General features: G+C 47.3%; 1 protein-coding gene across 1 annotated transcript in view; it reads right to left on the bottom strand.

The window, feature by feature from the left end:
• Positions 1-18618, bottom strand: part of LOC146870357 (C-type mannose receptor 2-like) — a 937589-nt gene that overhangs the window by 363092 nt on the left and 555879 nt on the right. Inside the window, 2 exon segments of the mRNA XM_085640508.1 lie at positions 6668-6816; positions 12365-12480. Of these exon segments, the coding sequence (XP_085496634.1) occupies positions 6668-6816; positions 12365-12480 (265 nt within the window).

The raw sequence follows: 18618 nt of genomic DNA, 5'->3' as shown, positions 1-18618 counted from the left end.
GCTGGATAATGTCCCTGACCCACCTGTCTGTGGTGATGGTTTTCCACGCTGACAGGAACCGTTGGAGTCTCCCCCCGACAGGTGTTATGTGGTCGGGGGGAAGGGAGAGGGCGTCACTGTTTGTTTTTGGGGGAGGACCTGGTGTTGCCGTAACCACGTCCTCTGCCCTTGGTGCTGGAGCCACGATATCCACCTCTGTTTGTTTTATCATAGGTACTTTGTGTGCCCCCTTTAGTGTACTGCTGCTGTGACCCCTGACCTCTAGCTGCTCTTCTATTCCCGGGGCGACGAAAGGAGCCACTACGAAACTGCTGCGTCTGCAGAGCCCCCATTGATTTCGCAGTGTCAGTGTCTTTTTTAATTTTCTCGAGGGTAGTGTCAACTTCAGGGCCAAATAGATAGTCTGGGTTGACCGGTTGATGCAAGATATTGTTCTGAATCTCCGGCTTGAAACCTGAGATTCTCAACCATGCATGCCTTCTCAACATGACGCTTGTGTTGATTGCCCTCGCCGCTGTGTCAGCTGCATCCAGTGCGCACTTGATGGATGCATTGGTAAGGAGTTGTCCCTCTCTGATGAGGAGCTCCGCAGCATCTTTATATTCATCTGGCAAATGTTGGAGTAGTGATTCTAGAGTGTCATAGTGGGACCTATCATAACGGGCCAGGAGTGCCTGTGTGTTGGCAATGCGCCAGATGTTTGCTGCTTGCGCTGCAATCCGTTTGCCTGATGTCTCCAGCACTTTGGACTCCTTGTCTGGGGGAGGAGCATCACCTGTTTGTGAGTGGGCTCTTTTGCGAGCATTAGCAACCACCATGGAGTCCAAAGGTAACTGACCCCTAATGTACATAGGGTCTCCGGGTGCAGGCTTGTATTTTTTTTCAATCCTGGGGTTTAGCACCCGTGCCCTGGTTGTTTCTTTAAAAATGTCTTTGGCAGGTTTGAGAACTCCTTTTAACATGGGCAGAGTTTTGACAGTTCGTTCGGAAGAGGCGAAAGTGTCCACCAAGAAGTCTTCTTCGACAGTGTCAGAATGGAGTTCTACTCCATGATTGGCAGCAGCCCGTTCTATGAGGGCATTAAAGGCAGCAGTGTCCTCTGTGGGAGATGACTTTATGTTATAAAGCTGCGTGTCATGGGTATCTGGTGCGGCACCCTGGTCTGTGGGGTCATCCCATGCCTGATCTGGGTCTTGCAGGTGATCATCAGGATCGACATCCCCAGGGTAGGTGGTATCATCCCCTACATAGTCCTCTACTGCGTCTGCCTCTGAAGGCGTAGGAGAAAAGGACGGTGGATCCTGATGGAAGGGTTGAAAGTGTTCATGAAGCACTGGCTCTGACCCTGCCGGCAATTTGTGTTTGAGAGGAATTTTGTAGGAGTCCAATCCCCTCGCTGGCGTGATTTTCCGCTTGCGGAGCATCAACCTACCAGTGTTGGCGTCGATAAATCGTGGATGCGAAGGCTCGAAATCTGTTTGTCCAGTGGATGGGGACTGTGTCTGGCGGACAAGTGTCCGAATCTCGAACAGTTTCGGCGCCGTGGGCGGCGGCAACCCAAACGTGATGTTGGTCGGCGACGAGGGTGCTTTCGAAGCCTTGTGCGAGTCGGGACCCGACGTAGAGTGGAGGGCTGCCCGTTGGAGGGCTTCGAGGCCTTCGAGCCGATCACAACCAGTTTCGCTTTCGGTTTCGATGGAACTAGTGCGATGGATGGTTTCGGTTTCGCTGAAGGGAATCCAGTCGTCTTCGATAATAATGGCTCTTGCGAAATGTTCGAGGCCGGGCCTGAAGGCGGGGCCGAAGAACCGTGAGATTGATCTTGGGTAAGGCCCGAAGGCGATCCCTCGACCTGAGCCTCATGACGACGTATGTTTTCGGCCTCCGTATCGACGGGTTGGCCTAGCTCCTCGCTGGAGCGATCTTCCTCGGCCCCAAAGGCCTCATCGTAGTCTCCTACCTCTTCGACGACTTCTTCTCTCTGAAAGATCACCTCATCGTCGTCTTCCGATCGGGAGTCGTGTTCGGAAGCGGGGCTGGAGTCTACGTCTTCCACGCTCTCGGCGTCCTCGTCTTCGGTGCTGAAGATGTTGGCCGGGGCAGGCGCCGATTGCTGCGCCTCCAATCTCGCCGCCCGTCGATTCCGGAGAGTCTTCTTCGAGCGGAATCGGCCACAGGCCATACATTTCGACTCATCGTGATCCGGTGAGAGACATTTGTTGCATACCGGGTGGACGTCGATGTGTGGGTATTTCGCGTGGCATAAAGGACACCGTTTGAATGGAGTCCTCGATTCCATCGTCGATCGAAGTTCGATGTTCGGACCAAGCGGATCCGAAAAGCTGGAAGAAGGTGCTAAAGCACTAAAGAAACTAGTCGATACCGAACGGGAACAGTACCGACGATAACTAAAGGCCTTTTGGCCTTAAACTGAATTTTCCTAACATGAGCTAAGATAAGCACATCCGAACACAATGGAGGAAAAAAACAATCTAAGGATGGAGAGGATGCCCATGCGCACTATGGTCCAGGGGAGGAGTCACCTATCTCGTGATACTTCGAAGACTCTTCCAAGACAACAATGTGCAATCATCCGGACCCAACACTAGGCGGCGATCTATGCACAGATATGAATTCAGCAGCCCACATGCCTCGAAACTTCACAGACTTTACAGGCTTATGATCTTCGAGTACTTCTTAGCCAGCTTACGGTGGCACTTAGGGCAAAACACATAGGGTGTATTTTCCATCACCCCTTTCCTCGATGTTACAGAGAGACCATAGATACCAGCTTGTAGCAGAATATAAAATCTCCACACTTCTGTGGTTGAAATCCCTCCAGAAAAACATGTTTTCTTTGAGACCTGATGTTTGTCTTTTAATGTGGGTTTGATGTCATTGTAGGAAACTATGTAGCAAGTCCAGATGACCCTAATTGATTTAGAGCTTAAATTAATAATCCCAAATGTTCTCTTTTGTGACAGAATGGGCAAGCAGTTTAGGCTTATCAGAGGGTAATGTTAATGCAATTGTTCAACACACAAACACTCAATAAATGTGACACACAATCAAGAAACTCAAGACCAATTTGGAAAAATAACAAGTATTTTTATATTTATTTTAACATCAAGAACTTTGTTATGGGGTAAGTACTTTAAGTTTAATAGTCCTTTCAGGTAAGTAACAATGTACATTCAAATGCATGTTCATGTTGTAATGCTTTCTTATGAAGAAAAAGGCATACACTGCATACGAATATTTTCATACGATTCTTAGGGGTGCCCTTAAGAACTTACGGTGCTAGGGAGGCAAGGACCAAAGTATCACCAGCAGTTCAAGTTTACCTGCCTTGGAGTGTCTGAGTGCAGCGGTGCTGGATGGGTTGGTAGACTTGTGTGCCACACTGTAGGCAAAGAAGGGAGTCACCTTGAAACAGGCTGCAGAGGGGGACTTAGGGACAAGTCCAGGAGTTCTCAATAGGGGGCTTGGTTCGTGTGAATTCTAGGAACAAGAGAGTACCCTCTGTTGTTGTGGACCTGGACCAGGAAGATCGGGTGCAGAGGGTTTTTGCCAGCTGATGCCCATGCGTCAAAGGCACCCACGGATCTCGGTTAGACCTGCAAAGGGGGACAAAACAGGAAAGCTGGGCTCCTCTCGGTGCTGGCCTCTGCAGTTCTGATGACCCTTGTTGGCTGCTCAGTCGTCACGATTTTGGTGTCTGGATTAGACTTAAACAAGGTTTGGATGCTGCAAGGGGTCCAGGACCATGGCTACTGGTGCAGGGCAGCTCCGGTTGGTCCTGATGTCTTCTCACTTGGTGGGGAGACGTATCTGACCTCAAATAGTATGGTGATCTCCTACTGGGTGGCTGCTGTGTCGGTGGACAGCAGATGGTGAACTGGAATGGGCAGTCAGTGCCTGCAGGCTGCAGGAAAGTGGCTCCTTCACTTCATGGGAGATGCTGATGGCTTGGCGAAGTGCCAGAGGCCCTCCAAAGGCTTTTGGAGGATGCACAGCTACAGGTCGAGTCGGGCTGTCGCAATTGCGCGGACAGGGGCAGGCCGGGTTTGGCACCAAAGTCCATGAGCAGTCCACAGTTCTCACTTCTTCGGTTCTTCTTTGTCCAGTTCTTTCTTCAGTCAGACGAATCTAAGTTCCTGGAGTCAAAGGGGCACCTACATACTGACATTAAGGGGAGTGAAGGGTAGTAACCAATGGGCTACTTACCCTCCGGGTCACTATGCCCCCTCTATGACTACTTCCTGTAGGTAGTGGTCGTAACCCTGTCCCAGAGTTCCTAATTCTGCCATCACTAAGATGATGAAATTCTCCTTAATGGGGGGGAACATCAGGCAGCTCACCTTAGGGGTATGACTGGCCTGGTAGTGAACCATGCCTCCTAGCATAGCTACTTTCCTGCCTACCCTGGTGCCAAATGGGCCTCAGGGCAGGGGGTGACATCTCCCAGGTCTGGGGGAAGCTGGTGTCACATGTCAAAGGTGGCAGGGCCTTTAAAGTCCCTAGCCTTGGTATGCAGATTCATTAGCAATCCTGCTGGAGGAGGTGTGAAAACCTTTCGCCGGAGAGGGCACTGTTCCTGGCCTCAGACAGCACAGGCTCTCACCTGCAGGGGGTCAGAAACTACCTGTCTAGCAGGCTGGGCGTTGCCAGTCAGCTAGCACACTAAGAGGCTGGTAGGTTTTCATGGGGCACCTCTAAGGTGCCCACTGGGTGCATGCTTTAATAAATCCACTACTGGCATCAGTGGCAATTTATTAAGTCAAGGTATTTGATACCAAATACCATGGGTTTCAGTAAAGCCATCATGTAGCTGGGGAACTCTTAATGACCAGTGCCGAGTACATGTACTTAAGATGGCTTCCGTGCATTTTTGTACAATCTAGCAATTGAACTAGACAGTACAGGAGCATATCTACTCAAGCAGATATGTCCTCACATGTAATATAATGCACCCTGGGGGCTTTAAGGCCTGCTGTAGGGGTGACTTACATATATTGCATGGCCAAATACACGCTGTAGTGTAGCCCTTAGGAACCCTCTTTAGTACCAATGCCTTAGGTACCTGATGTACCATCTACCAGGGACAAAAAGATTGGGGAACAATTGAGCAGTCACCTTGTTTTAGGGAAAAAGCACTGGCACTGGGTATCTGGTTAGCAGGACCCCAGTGCAATTCAGTCAAAATTACATCAAATACCAGGCAAAAAGTAGGGGTGACCATGTTAAAAAAGGGGCACTTTCCTACAGTCATATTTTCCTCATGGTCACGGTTCGCTCGTGCCCAACTCTGGCTCTTTGGCAATGATATTGTTGGAGACCCTTACTCCATTTGCTAACTATGGAGCTCTGCTATTTTATGGTTCTTTGTTCATCTTTCATTCTCAATTTTTGATGTTGTTTCTAGGATATTCTTAAAATACTGTGGAGGGCAATGGCAGAAAAAAAGAATCTGAAGATGCTGACTACGTGGGCATACACTTGATGTCAAAGGAAGTCATCAGCTCTGCCTATGGCGGATGTCCATAAGAAAGATTTTCTAGAATTACAGAGTTTCCAACTAATAGGTGGCATAATTATGCACAGCATGTACATCTAGATGAGAATAACGATGGAAAACTGTCAGCCCACAAGTATGCCCAAGTTTAGAGGAAGGTTTTGCTAACAGAACCTGTATGTGTCATCACAGTCCGAGAATGTACAGTTAATTAGGGGTATCATTAAAAGACAGTAATCCCCGTCTCCTTGATGCTGCAAGCAACCATCTGTGGTATTTTTTACAAATCACTATACCAATACAAATTTGGTAATGTATTGGTATTTTAAAAGTTAACATACCTTAAGCATTTCTTAGGTTTATTACCTCTTTATGTCATCAATTAGAGTTTTTATTGGCATGCTGATTAATCATGTTTTGAATACAAAAATGATAACCTGTTATGGGAAAGTGTGATGGCTGTCTGAGGTCATTTTCTGTAATGTCAAAGGATGTCTGACTCCATCAACGTTACTCTTATTATTTTGTAGAAATGTCAAGATTATTGAGACCCGTCTAGTTAGAGAGGACAATATTCCACACCAGCATGGACCAAACCAATACATCACTGAAGTTTACACTGAAATCAGGTTTAAAAATAAAAACCTTCTGATAACATATCCCTACTAATAACTCCCTAATAGACACTCACTACTGAAGAGGCGCTATTATATAAAGTGAATATATTATTTATCTTCAGGCAACATAGTAATATATATTGTCTCTTAGGGCCTGATTAAGAGTTTGGCGGACGGATATCCCGGCCGCCCTATTACGAGTTCCATTCTATCCAATAAAACTTGAAATAGGGCGGATGGGATATCCGTCGCATTTGTGGATTAACCCATCCGCCAAACTCCTAATCAGGACCTTAGTTAACATCTCACGTTTTATCACGCTCTCCGTGATCAACTTCAATCTCCACTAATGTACTGTACTTACAACACTCTCATAGAAGGGTTAACCAAAAATGCATATAATGCAAATCAAATAAGACAGCATGAAAGAGCATATTAAGAGTTAATACACAATTCAGTTCCTATCTTCACAGATAGAATTCCACCCATGCCAACATCCAACTGATGACGCCATCTCTCTCTTTGCCAACACTACCTGGCTGGTTTCGGTTCCAGTGAGTGTACATAACGTCATCACCGCTAAGCCACCGAAAGATGCCAGTTCGGTTCAGGTCATGCAGTGCTGTCCAGAAGTACTCTCCATCAGAGGTGAAGAGCAGGCTGCTGACAAAGGCTTGCTCAAACCTGAGTGGGAACAAAGAGGAGTCCATAAATGAAAGGTCTGGACAAGTCGAGATCTCCCATCGTGAAACTCTCAGAGTCGGCTTTAGAAGATGTCTGTGTCTTCCATAGTGAGATGACTAGTGCAATGGTGCGGACATATTTATCCCCAACTTTACAAAAGTTGTCAATTAAACTCCTCGGTATGCAATACTTGGACTTCTATTCAAAAAATCATACATCTTCTTAGACATTGTAGAGAAAGAAACCCAGATGGACGACATTGTTGGCACTCTGTTATGCCAGGTATGTGGCCAGAAGCAACAAAGGAGTACTATGGAGGACAGCCAAGGAAATTATACCTATGCAAAAACTGTAATGAGGCACGTAGAGTCAGAAAAACAGAACAGCTGAAAAATTATTTCCTAGCTCTCCCATGTCGACGAGGACGTCATAATAGCACGACTCCGCTCGCGACTCCGAATGACGTCATCGGAGCCATAAGAAGACCTCGTCGGCATGCTGACATCAGTTCCCCCCATTTTTTCCATGCCACCGAGGCAAATGGGCGGACCGACACATTTTCACATGTATACGTAGTATACAAAATATATTTACACAATTGCAAAACCAATAAAAGCATAGAGAGAAAGCAACAGACCAAGCATTTCCCACTATTAAAACATAAGCATGATTAAGACATATTTAAAAAACACTCATGTTAAAAGAAAGAAGCCTCAAAGGATAAGTATGAAGAGGCTCAAATGGAGAACCCATTAAAAAGGTAAGAACGAGATTCAAATCCCACTGAGGCATAATGAAAGGAGTGGGAGGAAACTTATTTGCAAGGCCCTTAATGAACCTCACGACAATGGGGGACTTAAATAAAGACGGCTGGTCTGGCAAACATAGAAAAGCCGACAAATAGCCCTTTACAGTGGCCACAGCACATCCTGCTGGGCCAACAAAAGTGAAAACTGAAGAACATCTGACAAGTGGGCCTTTAAAAGATTAATGGACCTCTCTCCACACCATTTAATGAATCTAGACCATCTGGAAGAGTAAACAGACTTGGTGGAGTGTCACCTGGACAATAAAATAACATCGACCACATTTGGCGGGAGAGAGAAGGAACTCAGGTTGCCCGTTCAATCTCCAGGCATGAAGGTGCAGGCTCTGGAGGAGGGGGTGTAGAACCTGCGACTGCGAGAGGAGGTCTGCCCTGAGAGGGAGACGGAGCGGAGGGTGCGATGAGAGGTGAAGATCTGTGTACCACACCCTTCTTGGCCAATCCAGGGTAATTAATATGACTTGGGCCCGGCCTTGACGAATCTTCCTCAGAACCCGAGGAATCAAGGGTATGGGAGGAAACACATAAGGGGGTTGTGAGTTCCAATCCAATTGAAACGCGTCCCCCAGCGCTCCCTGCATCCAATTCTGGAGACTGCAGAACAACGGGCAGTGCGCTTTCTTGTGGGTGGCAAACCGGTCCAACCGAGGAGACCCCCCACATCTGGAAGATGCGATGGAACACGTCTGGATGACGCCGCCACTCATGATCAGCCGAGTAATGCCGACTGAGACTGTCCGCATGAACACTCAGCACACCGGCTAGATGATTTGCAAACACACAAATCTGATGGTTCTGAGCCCAGGACCAGAGTCGCAGAGCCTCTCGACAGACGATACGACCCTACAACTCCCTGTTTGTTGATATACCACATCGTGGTAATGTTGTCCATCAGGACCTGAACCGACTGACCGCGAAGGGTAGGAAGGAAAGCCTTTAGTGCCAAACGTATCGCCCGCAATTCCAGAAGGTTGATACGAACCAACCTTTCCTCTGGAGACCAAAGACCTTTGACCTCCAGATCCCCCAGATGAGCACCCCTCCCTAGAGTGGAGGCATCTGTGATCACTGTGGTCACAGGAGAAGGAAGCTGAAAGGGCTTTCCTTGAGACAGGTTGCCCTGCACACCCCACCAAGTCAACTCCGCTGCAGCTTTTCTGGAGATTCTGACGTTCTCCCCGAGATCTCCATTGTGTTGATACCACTACCAGCACGCATGACTGACCAACAGTATGCAGGAAGCGAACAGACCGAGCAGGCGTAGAACCTTCAGGGCTGGAACAACCGCTCCACCAAAAAACAAAGGAATCATCTCCTTAATGTTGAGAACCCTCTGCGGAGGCGGAAATGCCTGACACACAGTAGTGTCCAGTATTGCCCCTATGAACAGGCAGCGCTGAGAAGGCACCAGGTGAGATTTGGGTACATTTATTGAGAAACCCAACTTGAACAACAGTCGCGTTGTTGCTTGCAAATGGCGCAACACCATCTCCGGAGGCTGTGCTTTCAACAGCCAGTCATCCAGGTAGGGGAAAACAGGAACCCCTGACCCTCTGAGATGTGCTGCTACCACCGCCATCACCTTCGTAAAGGCTCGAGGTGCGGAAGTCAAACCGAACGGAAGAACCGCAAACTGGTAGTGTTGCTATCCTACCGTGAACCGGAAATACTTCCGATGCGACTTCAGGATGGGAAGATGAAAATACGGATCCTGCAGATCGATGGACACCATCCAGTCTTCCTGTTGCAGCGCAAGAAGAACCTGAGCCAAGGTCAACATTTTGAACTTTTCCTGCCTGAGGTAAAGATTCAAAATCCTGAGGTCCAAGATCGGCCTTAATCGACTGTCCTTTTTTGAAATCAGGAAATACCGGGAGTAGCATCCCTGACCCCTTTCCTGCTCCGGAACCACCTATATCGCACCTTTCTGTAACAAGGTAAGAACTTCCTGCTGCAAAAGCAGTAAGTGGTCCTCTGAACACCAACCCTGGCGAGGTGGGTAAGGAGGAGGAAACTCTAAAAAAGGGAGAGCGTACCCAGTTTCTACAAGATTTAAAACCCAACGATCTGAAGTGATCAGTTTCCAATCTTGTAGAAAGTGAGACACCCGACCCCCTACCGGACCAACATGTTCTAAGATGGGGAATCTAGAACTGCTTTCCAGAAGTACCAACGGTGGCGGGAGGAGGAGGAGGAGGAGGATTGCTGTCGAGAGGTTCCCCTAAGACGCCCTTTATTCTTCCCTCTATGCGATTTGTACAAAGGATTCTGCTGGCCCTGTTGAGTCTGCTGGCGGCCGCGAAAGGAAGCAGCTCTTCCAAAACAACGATACCGCTTGTAGCCGTATCCCCTGGACTGCACCTGGAGGCCCAGAGACCTTGCAGTAGCCCTGCTATCCTTAAAACGCTGCAAGGCAGAGTCAGCCTTTGAACCAAATAGTCTTGACCCATCAAAGGGCAAATCCAGCAGAGTCGCTTGAACATCAGGAGAAAATCCGGACGATCTAAGCCAAGCTTGTCTTCTTGTCGCCAAAGAAGACCCCATCACACGAGCCACAGTCAGCAGTGTCTAGACCCGATTGTATCACCTGACGGGCCACAGCTTGAGAATCAGAAAGGGCCTCCAGAAAATTATTCCGATCCTCTTCAGGCAACTATGGAGCTAGCTGCTTGACTGAATCCATCAGAGCATGGATATACCTCCCAAAAAGACAGGTTGCATTAGTGGACTTTAGAGCCATACTCGCAGAAGAGAATACCTTCTTTGCTGCCTGCTCAATTTTTTTAGAATCCCTATCACCAGGTATGGTAGGGAAAGAACCAGAAGATTGCTTCGAACAAGAAGCATGGACCACCAAGCTTTCTGGTGATGGATGCGAAGACAGAAAAGCTGGATCCCCAGGAGCAGGCCTGTACCTTCTTGAGATGGAATGAGAAACTGCAAGAGCAGACAAGGGCTTCTGCCAAACTTCCATTATAGGCTCCGTTAAGGCCTCATTAAAGGGTAGCAGCGGTTCAGAGGCAGAAGAAGTTGTATTAAGAACCTCCGTAAGGATATTAGATTTTACCTCCGCTGAGGGAAGTTGCAGATCAAGCAATTCAGCTGCCTTCCTTATTACTACATGATAAGGAGCAATTTCTTGTAATACTCCAGCCTTCGGGGATGAGAGATCATACTCAGGAGAAGTATCCAACCCCTTGGCCTCCTGTAAGCCCTCAAACTCGTCCACAGACTCAACAATTTCTACTTCCTCCTGATCCTGTGCATATTCCTCATCCTCAAGGAGTCTCTGCGCCTCTCTCCTAGAGCGCTGTTTAAGAATTGGTGTCGGCGGTGCCAAGCGCGGCGCCGGTGAGGACATCAACGGCGTCAATGGAGGAGCCTCAGCTTCAAACCTCGGCGTCGATCGAATTCGAGGCGGCGCCGACTCGACAGCCGAAGGAGTCCGCGGTGCCGGAGTGGAAGACCTCGGCGCCAGGAAACGTCAAGCCGGAGTCGACAGCAAGAATGGCACAAAGGGTGCATGAGCACAGTGGTTAGGCACACCCAAGTTAAAGGCCAAAGGACCCACGGGGCCCGAAGGCGCACCAGATGGAGTAGAGGCCCTGGCAAACATGCCAAATATCGCATTACATAAATGCGTAGGGTCTGATCCAGGAACAGGAAAAGGAGGATATGGATCCGTACCTTCCTGAAGCAGAACCACCTGAGGCTAAACTAGAGCCTGCGTAGCCGGGGGCAGCGCCCGCACAGGTGTCGGAGACATAGCAGGAGCCTGAGAACCTTCATGCGACGAAGAGCCCTTCAACGCCGACGACCTCGGAACCGGAGATGGAACCGGCATAACCCGTGGAGATGGAGAAGGAGAAACAAAGTCCTGTCTTCGAAGTCGCTTAGCTGGAGAAGGCGACCTTGACCTTGAAGCCCTGACCTTCGACGAACGGCGACGAGAGCCATGTCTCCACTTAGACTTCTTATGTTTTCTTGACTTCGAAGTATGAGAAGACGACGACTTTGTTCTTTTACAACCCCTCTTCTCCTTCTTGGCTCTGGCTATAAACAGCTTAGCCTCATGCTCCTTAATGGACTTCAGATTCATCTTCCTGCAGCTTCGGCATTCATCGACGTCGTGAGACAATCATCATGAGGGTCAGTGATCGACATGTGACCGCCACACTCTCTGCAGGGTTTAAACCCAGACTTCCTAGAAGTAGCCATTGGAAATCTTCGAGGATACAAAGTTTTCTCTTCAGAAAATGGAGAGCCCCTAGAAAAACCGTTACGCGTCGACGGCGCGGAAAAAAGGGAACCAACGTCAGCACGCCGACGAGGTCTTATGGCCCCGATGACGTCATTTGGAGTCGCGAGCGGAGCCGTGCTATTATGACGTCCTCGTCGACGTGGGAGAGCTAGGAAAGAATTTCCGCGGAATGCTGGCACAGGGGGTATTCAGAAGGTGAGGAATCCACAGGCAGAAGTATCCATCAGAATAGTAAAATACTAGTAGAATAATCTGGAACACAATTCACAAAATAGTTCAATAAAAGTGGACCCTTCTGCTTGTCCTCGACTCCTCTGACCAGTAATGGATAAGTAACATCATCATGGCAACTATACAGCAAAGCACTCTGTGGCAGTAGAGGCACTGGGGCCTGATTAATAACCCCAGCTGGCAATAATATCTCAGTAAAACTGCACCAATATCCACACATAGGACCATACCTGTTGGTGATGGTGACCAAGGTGGCCCCGTAGTCCGCACACGTCTGCCGAGCCTCGTTGTAAGTTAAGGTGTCTTCCCCCAGCCAAAAGCAGGCAGGGCTGTGCCACTTCCAGCCCTGGCATGGGAACAAAGGAGGGTGATTGTGGTGTTAGAGTGAATCACAAGACGCCAAATCAATAGCATTGTTGTGCCATAGGGCACCAAAAACTCTGGTTTTCTGTACATTGCAAGATCAGCTGTTTGTAACAAAATGCACACACTAAATGCACTGATAAAACGAAGGTTTACCATTTGGTAGTTTTCCAGCAAGGGGAAGGCCGCTGGAATTATAGCCTTGGAAACAATGACAAATGCACAGTAAATCCAGGCAAATGTATTAACCTGTATGGAAATACTGTGCGATGGGGCAGAAGCAGTCGGACGAGTAGAATGACTCAATGGAATATTGCATCCACCGATGCTCTGTTTGACCTCATCATTACAAGTTTGAACGCCGGCAGGTCGATAAAATGAGTATCACTCATTTGGGTAACAATGCAGATCTGTTATTCAGCATTAAAAATGTGTGCTTTCAAATGCGATGTTCTACCACACTGGCCTGAAGCCTGGTTTGTGGCTGGCTCGGACTCTGTTACTTTTTTTAATTATTATTTTTTTAAAATAATTTGTATTGGTATTTCAAAAAAGAAACACAGTGAACAATTAGCCAGTATACAATCAATACATAATCAAAGCCAAAGCTACACCACCAACACAGTACAGATGATATACCGCATGTACCCGACCCACTGATAGGAACAAAGATATGTAGGTGGACACCACATAGCAAATCCAATTGGGAAAAGAACATGTGAAAGCGTTGTCTTAAATCCAGGACGACACCCCATATAGTCTGCATTACAGGTAGAGATTCTATATGAAAATCCACAACATCCCCCCTCCTGATCTACCCCACCATCCCCGTATCAATCGCCGTGTTCTCATCCGTCCCCTGGCTCTCCCGGGCCCAAGTGAGGAATGGTTCCCAAATGTCTCTGGGTCTGGAGGTAGGAGGCATAAATTCCCAGAAGGTGGTCAATTGGGAGTGACCATACGAAACGTCCCTGATCCACTCCTTAATGGAAGGCACCCTCTTTTTCCCCCAATGCACAGCAACTTGGCGTTTGGCTAAAAGGAGAAGCAATGCATGCAGTTTGCGAACCTTAACGGGTATATCTTTTACATAGCTCAGCAGGCCCAGCAAAGGAGTGGGAGTCGCAGGCGCACCAGTGAGCTGATTTATCATTGTAAACACGGTGGATCAAAATACCATCTGACGTGGGCAGTCCCATGCCATATGAAGAAAGGTTGCTGGGAGAAATCCACAGCGCCAACAACCTTCATCGTCCCTCAACCCCATACAGTGCAAGCCTATAGGTGTCCTGTAAAATCAATGGAGGAACTTAAAGTGTATTAGGCGAAGTTTATAATTGGGGGATAACTCAGTGAGCTGGCAGCAACAGTACGACCACTGGTCCTCTGTGAGTGAACGGGACAGGGAGTTCGTCATTCCACGCCTGAAATGCCCGTGACTTTAACAGAGGCGCCGTGGTTGGCATATGTGTATAGAATCGTGTGACAAGTTTACGGGGCAAAGGTGAACTTAACAAATTTTCTAATGCTGCCATGGATGGCGGGGAGCTTGGAAAACGTTCATGTAGAGAGCGACAGGTGGCCCGAAGTTTATAATAGAGAAATAGTTCAGCAAAGGGCACTGCTTGCCCCTCCTCTGCAACCGGGGGCGAGCAAAATGTGTTACTGGGGTACAGGTCAGTAAAAGTACGTAGGTTCAACTTCTGTGCCGCAGTCTTACGGATACCGTCCCCTATATTGGGCAGCATTGGGTTGTGTGCTAGTGGTAGAGATGGGGTATATAATATGGGAACGCCCGCTCTCCTCTGCAATTCGCTCCACGCCCATCGCAGGGTCTCCACAGTGTCCACGCTGTCTCTAGGACATCGTTAAGGCTGATAGAGAGCCACGCGGAAAGGGACAGGCGCCACTGCATCAGTCTCCACGGCCACATAGGGTTGGAAAGGAGTCGGGTGGACCTAGTGGTGGAGAAACTGAGCCTGGGCGCACCAGGCATACAGTTGCATATCCGGGGCTCCCAAGCCGCCCTGGCACAGCAGAAGAGTCAGCAAATCCCAGGACACCCGAGCCTGCCCGCCCGCCCATACCAACGAAACCAGCAAAGTCCTGAGGGACCGAAAGAAGGCCTGTGTGAGAGGGATTGGGATATTAGCAAATAAATAAAGAAATTTCGGCAGTATTATCATTTTCGCTAGGGCTATTTTTCTGGTCAGGGAGAGCGGGAGCTTAGCCCACAATGCGACCTTCTCCTCTAGACAGGTAATGGCACCTCCGTAGTTTAAATTCCACACCTCTTGTAAGTTTCTGCTAACCCATATGCCCAGATACTTTATTGTGTCATCCGCCCATATTAGAGGGAACTCGGAGATGACTGGGGCGGTGGTGTCCGTCAATGGAAAAATAACTGACTTAGCCCAGTTGATGGAAACTCCAGAAAGGCCGCCAAATCTGATAAATTCCCGGAGGAGGGGGTCCAGGTTCGCCTCTGAGTCAATCACGTACAATGTGACGTCGTCAGCATATAACGATATAAGGAGACTTCTGGTACTAAACGCAATCTCCCTGACGGTGTGGTGCTGTCTTATGCGCGCCACCAGCGGCTCCACCGCAAACGCGAAAAGCAGAGGGGACAGAGGGCATCCCTGCCTCGTGCAACAGGAAATAGGGAAGGGTTTCGACATGAGGCCGATCCGAGCCGTTGGCTGAGTGTATAATAAGCGGATTAAATTTATAAATAGCGGGCTGAACCCCATGCGGCCCAGAATGGTGAACAGATACGGCCATTCGAGAGTGTCGAACGCCTTTGTAGCGTCGAGGAAAACTGCAGACGCCTGCATGTCTGGATGGAGGTAGTGTAATACCGAAAAAACAATCCTGAGGTTGTGGGAGGTGGACCGCCCGGGAATAAATCCCGATTGATCGGGACTAGCGATCAAGGGGAGTAGGGACCAGAATCCATCACGCTACTCGTCACCCTAGATGTGGAGGCGCTCTATACAAACATTCCGCAAGAGGACTCCCTGCTGGTTTTGGAACGTGCATTACGCCATCTGAACCCCTGGCCGTTTGACACCTATCAGCTTTATCTGTGATTGTGCCTCTCTTGCGTTAAAAGAAAACTTTTTCGCCTTCAAAAACAAGATCTATCACCAAGTACAGGGCACCAGTATGGGCAGTACATTTGCGCCGAGCCTGGCATGTCTTTACATGGCCAGGTTTGAAGAAGATCATATCTTCACGGATACCAACCCATTTACCGGCAACGTTCTACTATGGGGCCGCTATATAGATGATATCATCATCTTTTGGAAAGGGGATGAGGAGACCTGTCGCTCATTCTTTACTTGGATCAATACCATCAATCCATTTCTCAGATTTGTCGGTTCATTATCATCAGTTTCCATTCCCTTTCTTGACCTTCTGATATCACTAGAAGAGGGCACTCTCAAAACAACCAACTACAAAAAACCTACAGATAGGAATAGCTTGCTCCTATTCCAAAGCCACCACCCTAAAGCACTCAGGGATAACTTACCTGTGGGCCAGTTCCTTCGCCTTCGGAGAAATTGTAACACCAAAAAAGAATTCGAGAAAGAAGCGGAGACCCGGTCGACTAGTTTAATCAGAAGAAATTATCCACCCAACATCATAAGACAGGCTCGTAAGAGAGCGAGAAACAACCACAGAGGAGCTTTACTTGAAGTCAAAGAGAAGCAGGAAACTGACACACTAACCTGCGTCACGTCATTCACTCCCAACAAAATTCAAAAAATCATCAAGAAGCATTGGAGGATATTGGAAACAGGAAATGTGTCACCAGGACCGATACCCTTATTCGCATTCAAAAGGACTGAGAATCTGAGGGACATTTTGGTACATACACGTCCAAAAAACAAAGCCAACCCACAACCAACCCTCTGGATGCTACCCCCCGTGATGGGCCACTACCCATGCGGTACATGCACAGTCTGTCCCCAGACTACCGCAACCAAAGAACTTGATCTTGGACTTCCGAAACCATGGCAGCAGAGACGCCACACTAACTGTAACACTAAGAACTGCGTATACTTGATCACGTGCCCCTGTGGTTCCCACTACATAGGAATGACAGCTCGACCAGGCATCGGAGAACATAAAAGCACTATCCGTTGCAAACGCTCCGCAACGAGATTACAGACCCATTTCCTGGAGCAAAATCACCCCCCAGACAGTTTGCGGTGGACCATTATAGAATCCAATCCTCAATGGTCCGCAACAACTCTGTTTGAGCGTGAACAACGGTGGGTATTCAGACTTAAGAGTGATAATGGCGGTCTCAACGATGAGATACCCTGGGTTGACTTGACCAGATAACTACGCAGTGATTACTCCCGTCACATTCATTGCACACATGATACAACATTGCTCCATGGTTCCTGACACCATACTCACTTCCATGGCGTTGAGATATTCTCATATGAGACTTTATGACTAACTAACAACCCTACCACTCAGTCGATACTCCATTACTTACATTACTAATGTTAGTAGAGGCCCGTCTACCTGTATCCTTGTTACAACCTGGTTTTCGAGTTAGAAGACCACCATACGTCCCTTTACCCATGTGTGTATATATATATATATATATATATATATATATATATATATATATATATATATATATATATATATATATATATATTTTTCACAGAAAAAACCATAGGTTTCAGGCACGTTATAGTTAGGAATTAGCATTTAAAAAACCTCAGAAATTCACTGAAAAAACCATAGGTTTCAGGGGTGTTATAGTTAGCTGGACTTTTCACTTGTACAAAACCATTGAAATTCCCCCGTTATAGTTAGTTCAGCTAACTATAACTCGCGCGCCCGCAATGCACTGCTGATGACGTCACATATTACATCACTCATGACATGGTCAGTGAAATCACTCATGACATCACTGATGACATCTCAAATGACATCACTGATGACATCACTGATGACATCATCCAGTGAATGTGTGTTTTTCTGAAAATTAAATATGTTTTATATATGTATATCTCAAGGTCGATGGAAGAATAAATGGGTATATAAGTGTCTAAATGGATGATTTGTTTTTGAAAAATTGATTGTGTAACTGACTGATTAAGTGTATCATAGTGAATACATGGCTTAGTGAGTAATGTTTAAATATGTAAATATCTGTATCAGTCTCTCACTTTGTGTATAAGTGGCTGCATGGGTTGGTGAGTAGCTACATGGGTGTCTATATAGGTTATTAGTTGGTTTTTTGAGTATCAGTCTGAGTGTCTGCATGGTTCGGTGCGGGGTATTACGTAGTGCATAGGTGCATGAATGAGTGACTCACTGTTTGTATGTGTTAAACACAGCATGTGTGCAGGACTGTATGGGTGGATGAGTGTGTGTATGGGTGTGTTAGTGAGTGAATGACTGTCTCAATAGTGTCTTTATGAGTAACTACATATGTTTTAAACTAGTATATGTGACTATTGGTGTATATATGTGAGTATATGTGAGAGTGAGAGATTGAAAGAGTTCCTGTATGAATAAGTATGTGTTTCTATAAGTGATTGTTTAAAAGACTAAGTATGTGTAAGTTTCCGTAGAAGTAAGTATGGTGGTGTGTGTATAACTGTATATGCAAGTAAATGTATGTTTGATTCTTTATTAGCATGAGTGACTATGTGTGTGAGTAACTCTATGGATGAGTGGCATTGTGTAACAGGATGTATAGGTGTATGAGTACATATGATGAGTGAGTACATGTATGAGTGACTGTATAGGACTGTTGGTGAATGAGTGGATGTGTATGTGGATCTTAGAATTACTGAAGAGGTTGTTGTAACTGGTATTGGTATGTCCATTGTTTTGAAAATGTTAGTCTCTATTTTTGAATGTGTGTATCAAAGGTTATATTAGGGTGAGAGGAGGTCTGCCACTCTATCACAAGGATGATGTCATCAGTGATGTCATCAGTGATGTCATTTGAGATGTCATCAGTGATGTCATGAGTGATGTCACTGACCATGTCATGAGTGATGTAATATGTGACGTCATCAGCAGTGCATTGCGGGCGCGCGAGTTATAGTTAGCTGAACTAACTATAACGGGGGAATTTCAA

Source organism: Triturus cristatus, chromosome 1_1 (genome assembly GCF_964204655.1).
Source record: "Triturus cristatus chromosome 1_1, aTriCri1.1, whole genome shotgun sequence".
In the NCBI taxonomy this organism is placed as follows: Eukaryota; Metazoa; Chordata; class Amphibia; order Caudata; family Salamandridae; genus Triturus; species Triturus cristatus.
The sequence above is the reverse complement of the archived record's forward strand: the minus strand, read 5'-3'. Positions and strand labels throughout refer to the sequence as shown.